The 17,018-nt window shown below is 39.6% G+C and overlaps 1 protein-coding gene across 1 annotated transcript in view; it reads right to left on the bottom strand.

Moving 5' to 3' along the window:
• Positions 1 to 285: 285 nt before the first annotated feature.
• LOC139169142 (tyrosine 3-monooxygenase-like) overlaps positions 286 to 17,018 on the bottom strand; it is a 37,546-nt gene continuing 20,813 nt past the window's right edge. The window contains exons 8-12 of the mRNA XM_070754968.1: positions 16,729 to 16,798; positions 9,024 to 9,080; positions 7,273 to 7,368; positions 4,048 to 4,181; positions 286 to 2,150 (exon numbers count right to left, since the gene is read on the bottom strand). Of these exons, the coding sequence (XP_070611069.1) occupies positions 1,991 to 2,150; positions 4,048 to 4,181; positions 7,273 to 7,368; positions 9,024 to 9,080; positions 16,729 to 16,798 (517 nt within the window). The 3' untranslated portion in view covers positions 286 to 1,990. The remainder of the gene's footprint in view (positions 2,151 to 4,047; positions 4,182 to 7,272; positions 7,369 to 9,023; positions 9,081 to 16,728; positions 16,799 to 17,018) is intronic.

Genomic DNA, 17,018 nt, shown 5'->3' with positions numbered 1-17,018 from the left:
TTCGAGTTCGGGTTAAGTTCGGGTTCGGCCAAATTTTGCATAACGTTCGTCCGAACGTGCTGAACCCGAACACTGTTGGGTTCACTCATCACTAGTCCTGTTAAGTTTTCAACTTGAAATATAGTGCCAATTCAGCCTTTTGATTTGGTTTGGGTTTCAATACATATCTTCTAAATAACAAAGTCTTTTAGGCACACTATAGTTTCTGCACTTTGACATCATCATTCTACCAAATGTTCTTTTTTTTAAAAAAAATCATACACAGAAAAAAGATGACCCAGTTAATTTTTTATTTATTTTTTATTTAATTTAAGCTTTAAAGTTGATTTTAAAAATCATTTTATTAGATGTGCCCTGTTGAGATTATGGAATAGATATAAACCCAGGCGGTGCCCAAAAGTATTTCTGTGGATCTCAGCATAACAAACATTTCTTAGAAGAGAAGCAGCAGGCAAACAGCAGGAATTATTGGAAATTCCTCAAGGGGAATATAATCAAGAGATTTAACAGCAGAAGGATACAGTTGTCAAATTGCCATTTACAGTTAACATAATGAGTCAAAATAAAACTCTTATGAAACAAAATAAAACAAAGTTTGAAGTACAATATGCACCTATAATGAACAAGTAATTGCTAAACGTTTTAAATTTTTGTTGATATTTTAAACAGAGAAAGACCAGTTTAAAGAATGTATGATAAAATGGCTCAAGAATTTTAGTTGTAATATACAGGTGGATCAGTGGGAAATCATGCAGTTAAAATGATTTAAGTTTACATTATGTTGTGATCTTAAAAATAATACAACTTAAGCTTTAGTAATAATGCAGTTCTTGATGATATATTAATTTACCGTCAAACATTTACTTTCAATACAAATTAAATAACCATGGAGTGTTACTAGACAAACTGGCAAAACAAATCATCCTGGTGTACAGATTGACTGACCAGACAACTAATCTCAACAAAAGAATGGATAACTAGGTAGATACAAGAAATTTGATCCGCAGCTAGAAACTTTAAAGTCTGAAAAAGAAATAAAAGAAAACACTATTCCAGAAAAGATAAAAGATAAACAGAGCTACTTTAATTAGCCACTATTGGATTAATGGAGTATAATAATTGAGCCAAGTTTAGATGTATCTGATAAATTCATTGGGGAACAGACATGCCAATCACTATTTAGTGATGAACTGTTGAGTTCAGAAAACCTTTTTCGTGGTGGCATCTAACTATGGAACACCTTCTCAGAGAAGCACCTTATTTATGTCCGTTGCATGAAGAATTCTCCATCCCACAGAGAATATGGGAGACGGTGCAAATTTTACTAAACATGATTATTTAAACTTTTGTGCTTTCCCATTTTACTGTGGCACTTCATATAAACTATTCATCTTGACAATGATATATGCTTCTTATTTTATTCTATTTTAACGTTTTGTCACCTAAAACCCATCCAGAGAATTTTAGTATTAAGCAGGATGCAAAGAATGATGATATTGATGATAACAGTGATTTTAAAAACCCAAGATATTAATCCTAAAACGTTGTCTTCTTCTCAATCCCAGTTACTGAAGAACATTGCCTTGTGGACACTGCACAAACATGTAACAATCCGTGATTGAGGGCCTTTGATCTAGTCAAGTAGGGCTATATCAAAAAAACCAAGACAACAAAGAAAAATAAATTACAAGGAGTAAACTTGTTTTACAACAAAACATAATGCAAGAATTAACATGTTTTCCAACAAAATGTAATGCAAGAATGAAATTAATTGTCATTGAATATGTTTTCCCAACATATCTGATTTGCAATTCCCAAGAGTTCTTGTTCTTATTGTTTGGCAAAACCTTTCATTGACTTTCTACATTTAAATTGACTGATGGCCTATTCATTTTTCTCATGTGTCAGATAATGTTCTTAAATGAGGAAAGATCCTCACTAGTCTAACAATTGACTTAAACGACAACTACTATAAATTAGGGCCCTTATTTTACAATAGATTTTCCAAAACATGGCAGAGAATTGTCAGTTCGTCTTTCAAGTGAGTGGCAATCTCCGATACTTTCTGTGGTGAATCAAGAACTTCCATGCTGCAGGTAATGGGATTGTAGTGAAGAGGAAAGGTCTTCTTGATCGTAAGAGCATATTTCCTATAGAGCAAGGAACAAAAAAAGGGGGGGGGAGTATTTTCCAAATGCATGACAGCATAATGTACCATTATCTCTAACACTAAAGCAATTTTGGCTCTAACAATGATCATGAATCTACTCGTGACCCACCCCAAGACCTCGGAGAGGGACGACATACAAATCCAATTAAATTTTAAACTTTAAACTCTGAGTTTAGTTTGTTTGAAGATCTGGAACCTCTGCCGCACGAATCCCAGTGACCAGTTAGGTCCCACAGAGTTGGCCTTCTCCGGGTCCCGTCGACTAAACAATGTCGTCTAGTGGGACCCAGGGGAAGAGCCTTCTCTGTGGTGGCCCCAACCCTCTGGAACCAGCTCCCCACAGAGATTAGGATTGCCCCCACCCTCCTTGCCTTTCGCAAACTTCTTAAAACCCACCTCTGCCGTCAGGCATGGGGGAAACTGAGACATCTCCCCCTGGCCTATGGTATGTTTGTGTGTGTGTCTTGTTTTTTTAAATAAGGGGGTTTTAGAGACTTTTTTTATATTAGATTTGTGATACATTGTTTTTTGTTATTGTTGTGAGCCCCCCCCCCCCCGAGTCTGCGGAGAGGGGAGGCATACAAATATAATAAATAAATAAAATAAATACATTTCTTCCCTCTATCTTGATCCACGTACACACACACATATATAAAGACTCCCTAAACCCAAATATGTAATAAGTAAAATGCATTCCCATAGTACAGTGGTACCTCTACTTAAGAACTTAATTCATTCCGTGACCAGGTTCTTAAGTAGAAACCTTCTTAGGTAGAGGCAATTTTTCCCATAGGAATCAATGTAAAAGCAAATAATGTGTGCAAACCCATTAGGAAAGAAATAAAAGCTTGGAATTTGGGTTGGAGGAGGAGAAGGAAGAAGAGGAGGAGGAGAGTCGCTGCCGAAGGAAGAAGGTGAGGTGAGGGGAATCAAAAAAATCCAAAACTTTAAGGCTTAAAAAAAGAAAAGAGGGACTCTGAGGCAGGGAGGAGGAGCACGCACCTCCAATACACCTGGAGCGAGGCTGCCTCCCATACACTGCCTCCCATACACTGGTCGCTGCTGCTGCTACCTGCTACCTCTTCCTTCCCATGCTGAAGGGCCCTCCTCTCTTCTCACTCGCTCGCTTGCTTTGTAGCTGGCGCCTTTCCTTCACTGTGGTGAATCCTCAGCTGCCCAGAGCGAAGGGAGTATTTCTTTTCTCTGGGCACTGGCAGAGGTTTATTCCCTCTCCAAGCACCCAGAGAAAGGAAAATGCTTCATTTGCTCTGGACTGCCAAAGCCTCCTTAAGCATCACCAAAAGGTTCCTCTGGCAGCCCAGATGGCTGGGATTAAAGGGGGAATAGCAGGAAACTGGACGTGCCTTCGTGCCGCTCTCAAATTTCCTAGGAAATGTTTCCAGGCTCGGGTTCTTAAGTAGAAAATGGTTCTTAAGTAAAGGAAAAAAATCTTGAATACCTGGTTCTTATCTAGAAAAGCTCTTAAGTAGAGGCATTCTTAAGTAGAGGTACCACTGTACATATGTAGCGGGGGGAAGAGGGAATAAAAGGAGGGTTTGGGAGGAAGGGAATGCAAGGAAAGAAGGAGGAGCTTGGCTGGGAAAAGAAAAAAAGTGGGAGGAGGTTGTGAGTCAAGCTGAGGGAAATACAGGAATAGAGTAGCAGAGACTTTTGTGGGGCAAGCTTGACCTAGATAAGAGAATAGGATAGCAGAAGCTTTTGTTGGACCTGATGAAAATTATAACTCAGCATCAGCTTCACAAGAACTCTACAGAACACATTTGATCATGGACATCTAGAGATTGCAAGTTTTGCACTCCTGATATAAATCCAGATCAACCAATCTGGTGACATCAACCTACCATCTTTATACTTACTGTAGTTGAGACTTTGCATTTTCAAAACAGTCCGCTACAAAATAAATGGGCTGAAAGGTCTGGTCATGATAAGGTTGGACCACCATCACATCTGGATCAAAGGGCTTATATTCTGGCTTTTCTGATAAAGCATACTTTTTAGTGAAGAACAACAGAAGAATTGATTTTAGATTGAAGTCAATTCAGTTGGCAACACAATAGATAACTAGGAGCAAACAAGAAGCTGGGATGAATGGGTGGATGGAAAGGATGGTAGAGTGAAATTTCTATTAACTCCACGGAGCTTCCAGAAAAGATGTTTTAAATTTTGCTTTCCCATATCATAGAAGCAGTTTTCTATGCAAACCAACACTTAATTGAGCTTTTTCAGAGTTCAGACTATTTGCACACTTCTAATTTTTGTACATTTTTAAGACAGGTGAGATGGAATAAGGTAACCTATTTCTCATCAAAACTGTAAAGTGTTTTAATTTTTAAACTCTACATGGAACAATTTAAACTGTGAATTGGAAATCCTATTACATTTTTGTTTCTTTCTTTGGGGTGGGGGTGGGGTCTTTTTTTGGTCCATTTTTGGCCAACTGTATGAATGGTGTGCATGTATATGATTGTGACTGTCCTTTTTATAATAACATTTTTTTTCATGGGGTTTTAGTTTTAGATAATGTTTTAGTTTTAGATAATATTCCACTTCTTTCTATCGTTTTGTATCTATTTATATTATATTTATATTGTTGTCGTAAGCTGCCTGAACCCATCGGAAGTGGGCAGCCTAGAAGTCAAATATATATATATATATATATATATATATAGATAGATAGATAGATAGATAGATAGATAGATAGATAGATAGATAGATAGATAGATAGAGATAGACTGATAGATAGATAGATAGATAGATAGACTGATAGATAGATAGATAGATAGATAGATAGATAGATAGATAGACTGATAGATAGATAGATAGATAGATAGATAGATAGATAGATAGATAGATAGATAGATAGTGTTGTGGTTGGCTCTGGTCCAGCTCCTGCCCCAGGGAATATGGAGGTGGATGCAGGGCAAACTTCAACATGTCATAGGCCTGTTTTCTTGCCGACAGAGTCAGGAAGGTCAGTTTCCTCGGACGAAGAAGAAGGTGGGAGTGACTTGGAAGAGGGGGGCTTGGCACACAGCCCATGAAGTCAATCTCCGTTATCTTCGGTCGATTCGGATACAGAAGTCTTGGACCCACGCAGGCACAGAGTTATGCGTAGAAGAGACCAATTGAGGGCATATTACAGTAGATAAGAGAGGCCACCTGTGTTTGGGTGGAGCTCCAGTAATTAGTGCTGCTGATATAAATAGCAGCGTGTGGGTTTGGCCGTTGTGGAAGATTATCTGATCGTTGTTCTTCAGGACTGCCTTGCTGTTTCCAGACTTTGATTGTTGATTTTTCACGACTTTGAAACCAAAGCAGAGCAAAGTATGTGTGTGTTTCACTCCGTGGAAGAAGGAGGGCTGTGACGTTTCTTCACAGCTACAAGCTAAGTACTTAAGGACTGATTAAGGGAATTGTACAGACTACCAGGTTGTTTTGGGACAAGTGCTCTTTGCAATACAAAAAGAGTGCTTAGTTTACTTTGAATTTTGTCATAAAGAACATTGTTTTGAATTTTCAAATGTGCGTGTGTCTGAAATTTGTACCCTTGAATTTTTGGGAGGCTCATATCAGTGAGCCCGAGAGAACAGATAGATAGATCGATCGATCGATAGATAGATAGTCAGTTTTGATTCCTGGTGACTGCCTGGACAAATCCCTGCAGTTTTCTTGGCAAGATTTCATTGATTTGCTATTGCTAATAGGAAATTTAGGGGGAAAAGCAGTCTTAATTCTCTTCCAAATGTTGAATTTTAGCTGGACTGAAGCACAATTATTTCATTTGCAATTGCATGATGTTGAATCAGTTCTCCCTGTGAAGGTTCCTTAGCACATCCATTTCTAATAATATACAGATATATAATGCACAAAGCTTACAAATACATGCTGAAAAGTTTTTATAATCTCAGACCCAGCTTTGCTTTCTGAATCGTTCATTCTTGCAGTGGGAAGATAGGCTTTAAAAGTGCTTGATGACCCCACATAACCTTTCACAATGAAGGGAGGTTTGTTTTTCAGCAGATGAAGCATGCAGAGGAAAAACGCCTGCCAGCTGTGAACTATGGGCCATTACATTTTACTGTACATGGGCTCATCTCCAGCCTGGGTGTTAACATAAAATCCATTGTATATAATGCAGAACAGCTGAACATACAGTAAAAATATAGTGAAAAACTGAGTGTGTTGGTGAGTTTTCTAAAGTCCAGGAGACATCACTTTCACTGCGATGGATTCAGATAGAATAGATCGAAATGTTACCTCCCACTTGAAGGACAAAACTGTGTTTCTAGGCCAATTGGTACTTGAAAAAGAACTCTGAAATTTGCCTTCTTTTAAAAACACTGGCTAGCCATTGTTTTATAAACAGATGGTATATTTAACAGCAATGCCACAACTGGAATAATTTTGGATTAAATCAGGTAGGGCAGCCAAGTAAAACCTGCCAACCAAAGTGGTACCTTAAAGTTACACTGGACTACATCTTCCCTAATTCTCAGCAAGTATAAAGTATTTTGGGGAGTATAAGATGCATTCTTTTAAAAAAAAAAATCCCAAAAAAGAGGGTGAAAACCTGAATGTGTCTTATACATCGAATGTAGCCCTACCCAGCCATCCCCACCCTTTGACCTCTGCCTCCCAGCAATTTGCCTCCTTGCAGCAAACAGCACAGAGCCTGCTTATCAGCCTCCCAGCCACCAGCTGACTGAGTTGTAGGCAGGCCCATGTGCTGAAATGAAAGTGAAACTAAAACTGCAAGGAGGCAAATTGCTGGGAGAGAGAGAGAGGCAGAGGCAGAATTTTATTTTCTTGTGCTAATCTGTTGCTGAAATTGGATGCAAGGAGGTAAGTGGATAACTATAAATGCCTACAGAATGTTTGATGAGAAGTATCTTGTTCATCATTAAGAACCTGCGAAGAATTTAATTTCATTTAAAAATAAATCTATAAACATTTCCCTCTGAGTTACCTTCCAGAATTCCTTGCCAGTAATACACATCTGTTTCTAAATATTTCAGACTCCTAAGCTGTTGATGTTTCCAGAGAAGACATATATCAGACAAAAATATTAAAAAAAACCTTACTATCAGTTCTCCATAGGAAGAGAGGAGGCCTGCTCCATAGGCTTTGATAGATTCATTTTGTCTGCAGAGGCCAAACTCAACTGTAAACCAATAGAACTAAGAAGAAGAGAAGGGGAAAAAATAAATTATGAGAACTCATGTGGAGTAAAAAACAAAACAAAACTTCCCAGCATTTACTACCACTCATCCTTGAATGAATGGAATTGTTTGTTCATCTCCCTTGATACGTCTTTGTTAGGATGAGAGAGTATAGTGTTGGCAACCTTTCAATTTTCTCACTGTATCTTTACTTGACACCATTCTGAGAAAACAACAACAGAACAATAGCCATGAGCTGAATCAGGGCCACCAAAGTTCAGTTCTGTAAAGAAGAAGGAGAACTACAACTACTCTATGTCCCAGTGGGAATTGCATCTATCTAGCCACTTTTTTGCAACTTTGCACCTTGCAGGTGTATTAGAAATGAGTTCCTATTTCGATGGCCAATATACTGAAGGACTGTAGGTTGGAAAACTCCATGCTATTGTTGCTTGGATCCTGGGTGGTTGGATATGGGGAAGCATCCTATATTGTAAGAAGTAGACAATATGATAGAATGAAAATCTCTCTCCCTCCCACTCTCCCTCCCACTTTCTCTCTCTCTCTCACTCCCTCCCTCTCTCTTTCTTTCTCTCTCTCTCTCTCTCTCACTCCCCCTTTTCCTCACTCCTTCTCTCCCTCCCTTTCTGTGTATGGAAGAACAGCACAAAATGATTTTCTTGCAGAAAATGAGCATTATATCCTGGATGTTTGGAAAGCATAGAATATAAGACATGTTCCATTCATGTGTGTTATTGTGTACATGTGGCTCTTTGGCATTATATTTCTGCTGTGAAACATAGAAACATAGAGTGTGACGGCAGAAAAAGACCTCATGGTCCATCTAGTCTGCCCTTATACTATTTTTTATCTTAGGATGGATGTATGTTTATTCCAAGCATGTTTAAATTCAGTTACTGTGGATTTATCTACCACGTCTGCTGGAAGTTTGTTCCAAGGATCTACTACTCTTTCAGTAAAATAATATTTTCTCATGTTGCTTTTGATCTTTCCCCCCACTAACTTCAGATTGTGTCCCCTTGTTCTTGTGTTCACTTTCCTATTAAAAACACTTCCCTCCTGGACCTTTTTATTTAACCCTTTAACATATTTAAATGTTTCGATCATGTCCCCCCTTTTCCTTCTGTCCTCCAGACTATACAGATTGAGTTCATGAAGTCTTTCCTGATACGTTTTATGCTTAAGGCCTTCCCCCATTCTTGTAGCCCGTCTTTGGACCCGTTCAATTTTGTCAATATCTTTTTGTAGGCAAGGTCTCCAGAACTGAACACAGTATTCCAAATGTGGTCTCACCAGCGCTCTATATAGCGGGATCATAATCTCCCTCTTCCTGCTTGTTATACCTCTAGCTATGCAGACAAGCATCCTACTTGCTTTCCCTACCGCCTGACTGCACAGTTCACCCATTTTTAGACTGTCAGAAATCACTACCCCTAAATCCTTCTCTTCTGAAGTTTTTGCTAATGTGTGTAGGAGACTACCCGCCCCCCAAGAAATCCAACCTACCTTGAATGCCTTTCTTATTTCCTGCATATTTCCTCTTGACTGTTAGTTGGCCAGATTCATGTACACAGCTTAAACTGGCAGTAATTCATTTGAACTGCCTGAATCTCCAGATTTACCCGGTGCTTGACAATGTGATTTCTACTTACTGTTGATAATTTTTCAATATCTTCATCAGATGCTCCAAGAGAAGCCATCCCAATATCCTAAATCAAGCATATTGATTTTTGTTAAAATTACAAGCCATTTTCCCGTTCCATTTCATAAAAGCCTTTCAAAAAAGGAAATGCAGAGTTACCTTATTTTTCAGTAGTTTCTTCAGTATGTCACAACTTCTGTCCCCCTTGTGTGCTATGTGGGCAACCTCCCATTGCATGTACACGAGGAATAGGACTTACACAGCAATGCTGCCACATGTATATGTGTATGTATATATAGCCTTCTCTGTGGCGGCCCCGGCCCTCTGGAATCAACTCCCCCCAGAGATTAGAACGGCCCCCAGCCTCCTTGTCTTTTGCAAATTACTCAAGACCCACCTTTATCGCCAAGCATGGGGGAGTTAAGATATTCTTTCCCCCTAGGCCATTGCAAGTTATGCATGGTATGTTTGTGTGTATGTTTGGTTTTACTATAAGGGTTTTTAGTTGTTTTATTAATTGGATTGTTACATGCTGGTTTTTTTTATCATTGTTGTTAACCGCCCCGAGTCTGCGGAGAGGGGCGGCATACAAATCCAATAAATAATAATAATAATAATAATAATAATAATAATAATAATAATAATAATAATAAGTACAGCGGAACCTCTACTTACGAACTTAATTCGTTCTGTGACCAGGTTCTTAAGTAGAAAAGTTTGTATGAAGAAGCAATTTTTCCCATATGAATCAATGTAAAAGCCAATAATGCGGGCAATTGGGGAAATCACAGGGAGGGTGGAGGCCCTGTTTTCTCCCAGGAGATTCCTAGAGAGGCCCCACAGAGGCTTCTCCCTGCCTTTTCCGGCCCTGTTTCCTCCCAGATTCTTAGACAGGCCCCATGGAGGCTTCTCCCTGCCTTTTCCGGCCCTGTTTCCTCCAAAGAGATTCCTAGAGAGGCACCATGGAGGCTTCTCCCTGCATTTTCCAGTTACAGTTTCGGAGGTTTGGGTTTGTAAGTGGAAAATGGTTCTTGAGAAGAGGCAAAAAAAATTGAACAACCGGTTCTTAATCTGGAAAAGTTCGTAAGTAGAGGCGTTCGTAGGTAGGGGTACCACTGTATATGTACTGTATATGCATATGTATATGTATATGTATTTAAGTATCAGAGGTGGGCTTCAGCAGGTTCTGACAAGTTCTGGAGAACCATTAGCAGAAATTTTGAGTAATTCGGAGAACCAGCAAGTACCACCTCTGATTGGCCCTGCCTCCATCTATTGTCTGCCTCCCAAGTCTCAGCTGATTGGGAGGAAATGGGAATTTTGCAGTAACCTTCCCCTGGAGTGGGGTGGGAATGGAGATTTTACAGTGTTCTTTCCCTGCCATGCCCACCAAGCCACATCATGCCTGTTAAGCCACGCCCACAGAAGCAGTAATAAACAACCATGAAACCAACCACCGATATGTATCTGTATACCAGTATGTATGTATATGTATGTATGTATGCATTTATTGATTTAAATTTGTATGCCACCTCCCCTGCAAAGTGACTCTGATTGACTTACAAATAATAAAACAAATAAATAATAATCACTGAAATGTTAGATCATGAAGTACTCATGTGATTTAATACTTTATGATTTAATATTTCAACTAATTTTTATTTTACAATAATTAATGCATTAATTAATATAATTAATGTTATTTAATTATAAAACAACAATTAGCTAAATCAAAGAATTAATTACACTAAACATACATGTTATTAATTATTAAAATTAATTATTAATTTAGTTGTAGCGATAATTATTAGTGTTATCATTAAAATATTAAATGCTTTATCATTCTGTGTCCCTACTCCACTTCTTTAGGACCTAGCAGCACAACAAACTAGTTAAGGAGAAAGAATTAAACAAGTTGCTATAAAAAGTCCCTCTGCCTTTAACTTGATAAGGGGAAATAAATTAGGAGTATATTGGACTATGAAGACCAGTGATGGCGAACGGTTTTTTCCCCCCGGGTGCCGAAAGAGCATGGGCTTGCGCGAGTGCCCCACACTCATAATTCAATGCCTGGGGAGGGCAAAAACAGCTTCTCTCACCTCCTGGAGGCCCTCTGGAGGCCGGAAACGGCCTGTTTCCCAACTTCTGGTGGGCCCAATTGGCTCATGTTTTGCCCTCCCCAGGCTCCAAAGGCTTCTCTAGAGCCAAGGGAGGGTGAAAAGCCCTTTCCCTGTCACACTGAATATTGCCAGCCCCAGAGACATTTAGTAATTAAAGAGTTAACTGTGTGTGCTTTATTAAGTTCCTCCTATTATGATGTAATATCCTGCCACATCTAACTTCCTTCCTTCTTCTTCATTCTAAAATCTCCATTCCTATTCCTATCCACCATCATGTAAGACGTATTTGTTGTTTTGTCCACGGGGACATGTTTTATTTTCTACTTTTATAATAAAAGAAATCTTGTTTTCAACAAATGACTAAACAGCTTCCAACCATCACCTCCGCGATAATTAATGTTCAAATGGACTTTAATCATTTTCACTATCGCGACATTCCCATCCCACCCGAAGGCTCTCTGGAAGTCAAAAACGCCCCCACCCAGAGCCTCTGTGTGAGCCAAAAATCACCTAGCTGGCACACACATGCATATTGGATCGTGTGCCAGCAGATATGGCTCCATGTGCCACCTGTGGCACCCATAGCATAGGTTCGCCATCACTGATGTAGGCCATTGCCATGTGAACTAACCTCAAGTAAATGGTCAGTTCCGAATGTATCTCCATTTAATCCAGCATACTTGCTGACAGTGATCATTGAAGTAAGCGCAGGAAGCCAAAAAAATATCTCACAATCTTCTCCTTCATCAACTGATCAGAGATACTGTATAGTTCGCTCAAACATTGAGGTCTAAGAGCAATTGCTGGAACACATTCTCCCTGAATTTGCTTATGGGAATACAGTCTTTTTTCCAGGAATATTTACACTCTAAGAAGATTATCATCTTTAGGATAAACATCTGAATGGTTTGTTCTGCTTGCAACTTCCCTTAGGTCAATTTATTATTTCATGATTGCTAATAATACAATACAGAGCCAGCACTTCTTCTTTGGAGTTTAGTTTAGCCAAGAAGAAGAGGAATGTATGGAAGAGGAGCATATACTTTCTAATATGAGATAATCCACCCCGTGTGATTTGAACATCTGGCAACATCAGTGCCGAGCTGCAAATCAGATTGTTTATGCTAAAGCAATTTAACCCAGCGATGCTCAGCCCAACCCAAGCAACAGCTCCTTACTGAAAATGACAATGGCTTGTGCAACAGTTGAAAGAAGGTATAACATGAGACAGTTTGTCATTATCAGCTGCTGCTGCTACTACTGTTGTTCTCCAGAAAGTTATGGAACAATGGAGCTGGTCCAAAATGCAATGCCACAGGCAGTACAGGCATATTTCAGTATTCCCATGTAATTCCACTGCTCTGCAAGATGTACTGGGTACCAGTGAACCTCTAGGTATGATTCAAATGCTGGTTGTCATCTATAAAGTCCATCATGGCATGGAGTCAGCAGCGGTGGGCTACTAGTAACTTGTTGCTTGTATCCTAAGATTTTTATTAATATTGTTTCTTCGTTGCTTATTTGACCCCTCATTAAGTGTTGCACCACATGATTCATGACAAATGTACACTGAGAGCATATGCGGTGTTGTGGTTAGCTCTGGCCCAGCTCCTGCCCCAAGGACTGTGGATGTGGGGGAGACATCCACATGCTGCAGGCCTGTTTTGCCCCCGGTGGAATCTGCTGATGAAGGCTCCTCTGACCAAGAAGACATGAGTGATAGGGAGGAGGAGAGTGTGGCAGACAGCTCAGAAGGAGATCAATTATCTAGTTCCTCCTTAGATTCAGAACAAGAGTTAATGATACAGCCACGCATGCGGAGAGCGATGCATAGGCAACAACAACTGAGAGATTATTATCAAAGAAAATGAGGCCACCTCTGGTTGGGTGGGGCTGTGGGTTTGGCCATTGTGGAGGATTATCTGATCGTTGTGTTTCGTGACTGCTTTACTGACTTTGACCTTTTGTGTGCTGATTTTTCCTCACTTTGAAACTAAACCAGGGCAAAGTGTGTTTCACTTTGTGAAAGAAGAAGGACTGTGAATTGCCTCACAGCTGCAAGCTAAGTATCACAGAACTGATAAGGGACTTGTACAAATTACCAGTTTGTTTGGAGACGAGTGCTCTTTGCTATACCAAAAGAGGGCTTGGTTTAAGTGAATTTTCATTATAAAGAACATTGTTTTGAATTTTCAAACGTGTGTGTGTCTGAAATTTGTACCTGTGAATTTTTGGGAGGATTCTACCAGAGAGTCCGACAGAACATGCACCAAGACAGATTCCTTGTGTGTCCAGTCACACTTGGCCAGAACTCTAAATTGCACTCGCCGCCGTGGCTTGTAAGCGCTTGCGGGGTGATTTTGCTTCTGCACCTGTGGAGGTAGCAAAATCGTGCACGGAGCCGCAGATGCGCCCATGTTTCAGCATGCGCAGAAGCAAAAAAAAATGCCAAAACACAGGCGCACCTGCGGCTCCATGCGCGATTTTGCTATCTCCACAGGTGCAGAAGCAAAATTGCACTGGCCCTGCAAGCACTTACGAGCCGTGGCAGCAAGCACAATTTAGCGCTCCGGATAGTAGCCCACCGGTGGGAGTCAGGTTATTTGAGGGATCACCTGTATCCCAAACCAGTAGGGAAGGTAAGTAGATTTCACCGCTGTTTCCACCCATAATGTCCCAGAAGTGCTTTTTCATGGGTACATTTTTGAAGAGCACCAGATTATCATTATGGAATGTAGAATGTCTATGGTGGAGTGTCTTTGCCGTCATCCAGGTCATGGTTGTCCCAAAGGTGTTTTTCAATTTTCCAGTTTTTCTTTGAAGACATTTAGCTTTTCATCCAAGAAGCTTCTTAATGGAGCAGAGCTGAAGAAATGTCTTTAATGAGAAGCCAGATGTCTTCAAAGAAAAAATTGCAAAGTCCAGTTGCCTCTTGAAAAGCATCTTTGGGTCAACCATGACCTGGATGACATTCAAACATAATGATATTGCAGTGGTCTTCAAAAATAGAATAGAATTATTTTTATTGGCCAAGTGTGATTGGACACACAAGGAATTTGTCTTGGTGCATATGCTCTCAGTATAACAACACTTAATGATTGTCATAGGGGTCAAATAAGCAATGAAGAAACAATCAATATTAATACAAATCTTAGGATACAAGCAACAAGTTACAGTCATACAGTCCTAAGTGGGAGGAAAAGGTTGATAGAAATGATGAGAAAAACTAGTAGAAGTGCAGATTTAGTAGAAAGTCTGACAGTGTTGAGGGAATTATTTGTTTAGTAGAGTGATGGCGTTCAGGAAAAAACTGTTCTTGAGTCTAGTTGTCTTGGTGTGCAATGCTCTGTAGCAACGTTTTAAGGGTAGGAGTTGAAACAGTTTGTGTCCAGGATGCGAGGGGTCAGTAAATATTTTCCCCGCTCTCTTTTTGACTCAAGCAGTATACAGGTCCTCAATGGAAGGCAGGTTGGCAACTATTGTTTTTTCTACAGTTCTGTGGCTATTGTCCCAGGCCTTGGGATAGAGCAGTTGTGGAATTTTTTAAAATAAAAATTATAGGATATGTAAAACAATTTCTATGAACTGAGATTTATCTTCCTCCTTTTCCTTCTCTTGTTTATGTTGCTATTGTAATCATCATTATTTCCCATTTTTTAATGGAAACACTTTTAATTTACACTTTACTCCATATTTGTAATTTTCTACAACATCCTACTTTAAAATCTTGATTATATTTTGCTTTTATGCTTTATAAACTCCTCTAGAAATATATTTAAAAAATAAATACAAATGTACAATCTACATAAACTCAGTCTTTTGTTTACACTTAAGAACTACACTGCCCCCTTCTGGTTTCATGAGGAATGTTCAGAATCCACATAGCTGCCTAGCGAAATTTACCTTCTCTTTTAATAAATTTCCAAGCATTCCTACAATTCCTGCTGTCCTTTGCAAAACTTTGCCTTACAAATTAATTCTGCTTTGAGTAGGTAGCATTAGACAGAGATTTCGGTTGTCTCTTATCTAGCCTAAATTGCCAAATATGAAGTCAGATAGGACACTGCCTAATACTAAGTCAAGCTTCTTTGTCTAACTCAGTGTTTTTTCAACCAGTGTGCCGTGGCACACTAGTGTGCCGCGAGACACGGTCAGGTGTGCTGTGAAGAAGGAAGCTCAGGTTTCGGTCTCACAACTTTTTGCTGAGAGAGAGAGAGAAAGCAAGAGAGATAGAAAGAGAGTGAAAGAAAGAGAGAGAGTGTGTGAGAGAGAGAGAAAGCAAGAGAGAAAGAAAAGAGAGAAAGAGAGAGAAAGCAAGAGTGAGAGAGAAATAAAGAAAGAGAGAGAGAGAGAGAAAGAGAGTGAAAGAAAGAGAGAGAGTGTGTGTGAGAGAGAGAAAGCAAGAGAGAAAGAAAAGAGAGAAAGAGAGAGAAAGCAAGAGTGAGAGAGAAATAAAGAAAGAGAGAGAGAGAAAGCAAGAGAGAAAGAAAGCAACAGAGAGAGAAAGAGAAAGAAAGAGAAAGAGAGTGTGAGAGAGAGAGAAAGAAAGAGAAAGAAAAGAGAGAAAGAGAGAGAAAGCAAGAGTGAGAGAGAAAGAAAGCAAGAGAGAGAGAGAAAGCAAGAGAGAAAGAAAGCAACAGAGAGAGAAAGAGAGAAAAGGAGAGGAAGGGAGGGAGAGAGAGATGAGCAAAAAGGGGAGGAAAAAAAGAGAAATGAGAAAATTATTGAGACAGAGAATGAGAGGAAAGAGAGAGAAACAAAAGAGAGAGAGGAGTGACTGTTGATTCAAAGCATATGATAAAAAGCACCCAAAGAATAAGAGAGAAAAAAACCCCAACCCTCACCTGTTTTTGGAAATGGTTCAAGAATGTGTACACACACACTCACTCACACACACAAGGGGGGGAGGAGACAGGGATGGAAAAAGAGAGGAGAGTGTCTTAGGGTGTCATTTTGTTTGGTGGTGTGCCCCAGGATTTTGTAAATGTAAAAAATGTGCCATGGCTCAAAGAAGGTTGGAAATCACTGGTCTAAAGGTTAACTATACTCTCTGGCAGAGTTGAACAAAAGAAAGATTTTTGCAGAGGTTAATAAGAATTTCAGAGGAGGAGATAATGTTTGTAGAAGATGTAAAGGAAATGCTAGATCCAAGCTTAGACAAATCATCCCAAAGGGGAAAAATACATACATACATAAACACACCAGAGGAGAACCTGTGGCCTAGAGGTTAAAGCTATTGCCTTACAGGCAGACCGCCCAGGTTCTAATTTCAGTAAGGGTATGGCTAGCTGATGAGAGCAAAATAGCTTAGATTTGTACTAGTCTCCCTTCCTTTTCATTATCAGCAGAAATATACTACATATATAAAACTTCCCACTCTGATATTCGCATAGCACACTAAAGTGAATTCTTTTAACTTTGTACGTTATTGTTGTTTGTTTTCATTTGTTTGCTGTGTTGTGCGGTGTTAGTTAATGGTTCAGCGAATTATACGAACTCAAAATGATTTCATTACACAAGCATATTCCATGAACACAATCAATATGCGAACCATCACCGTGCCAGGGGCATCAGAATAAGAAGAACAAAAATTACCTGTGAAAACTGAGCAAAGTCCTTATCAGCTAACATGGGAACATGGCCCAGCAGTTCGTGGCAACAATCACTGCCAAAATAAACAGGTTAAAAATTGCCATAATGGTATCCCTGGCTTTAGTTTTAGTGAGAAATCTTCATTGCCACATCAAACCACAGAAATCCTATGATCTATATATGTGCCGGCTTGCTGCTGTTTCAGCTGTCTTTTCTGCTAGATTGAAAAACCTTGACGTAGCCGTGGCATTTAGATTTCAAAAGCTGTGCAGGAGTCAATTTCCCACCTATGC

The sequence above is a fragment of the Erythrolamprus reginae genome, chromosome 6, assembly GCF_031021105.1.
Source record: "Erythrolamprus reginae isolate rEryReg1 chromosome 6, rEryReg1.hap1, whole genome shotgun sequence".
Lineage (NCBI taxonomy): Eukaryota > Metazoa > Chordata > Lepidosauria > Squamata > Dipsadidae > Erythrolamprus > Erythrolamprus reginae.
This window is presented reverse-complemented; position numbering and strand designations above follow the sequence as displayed.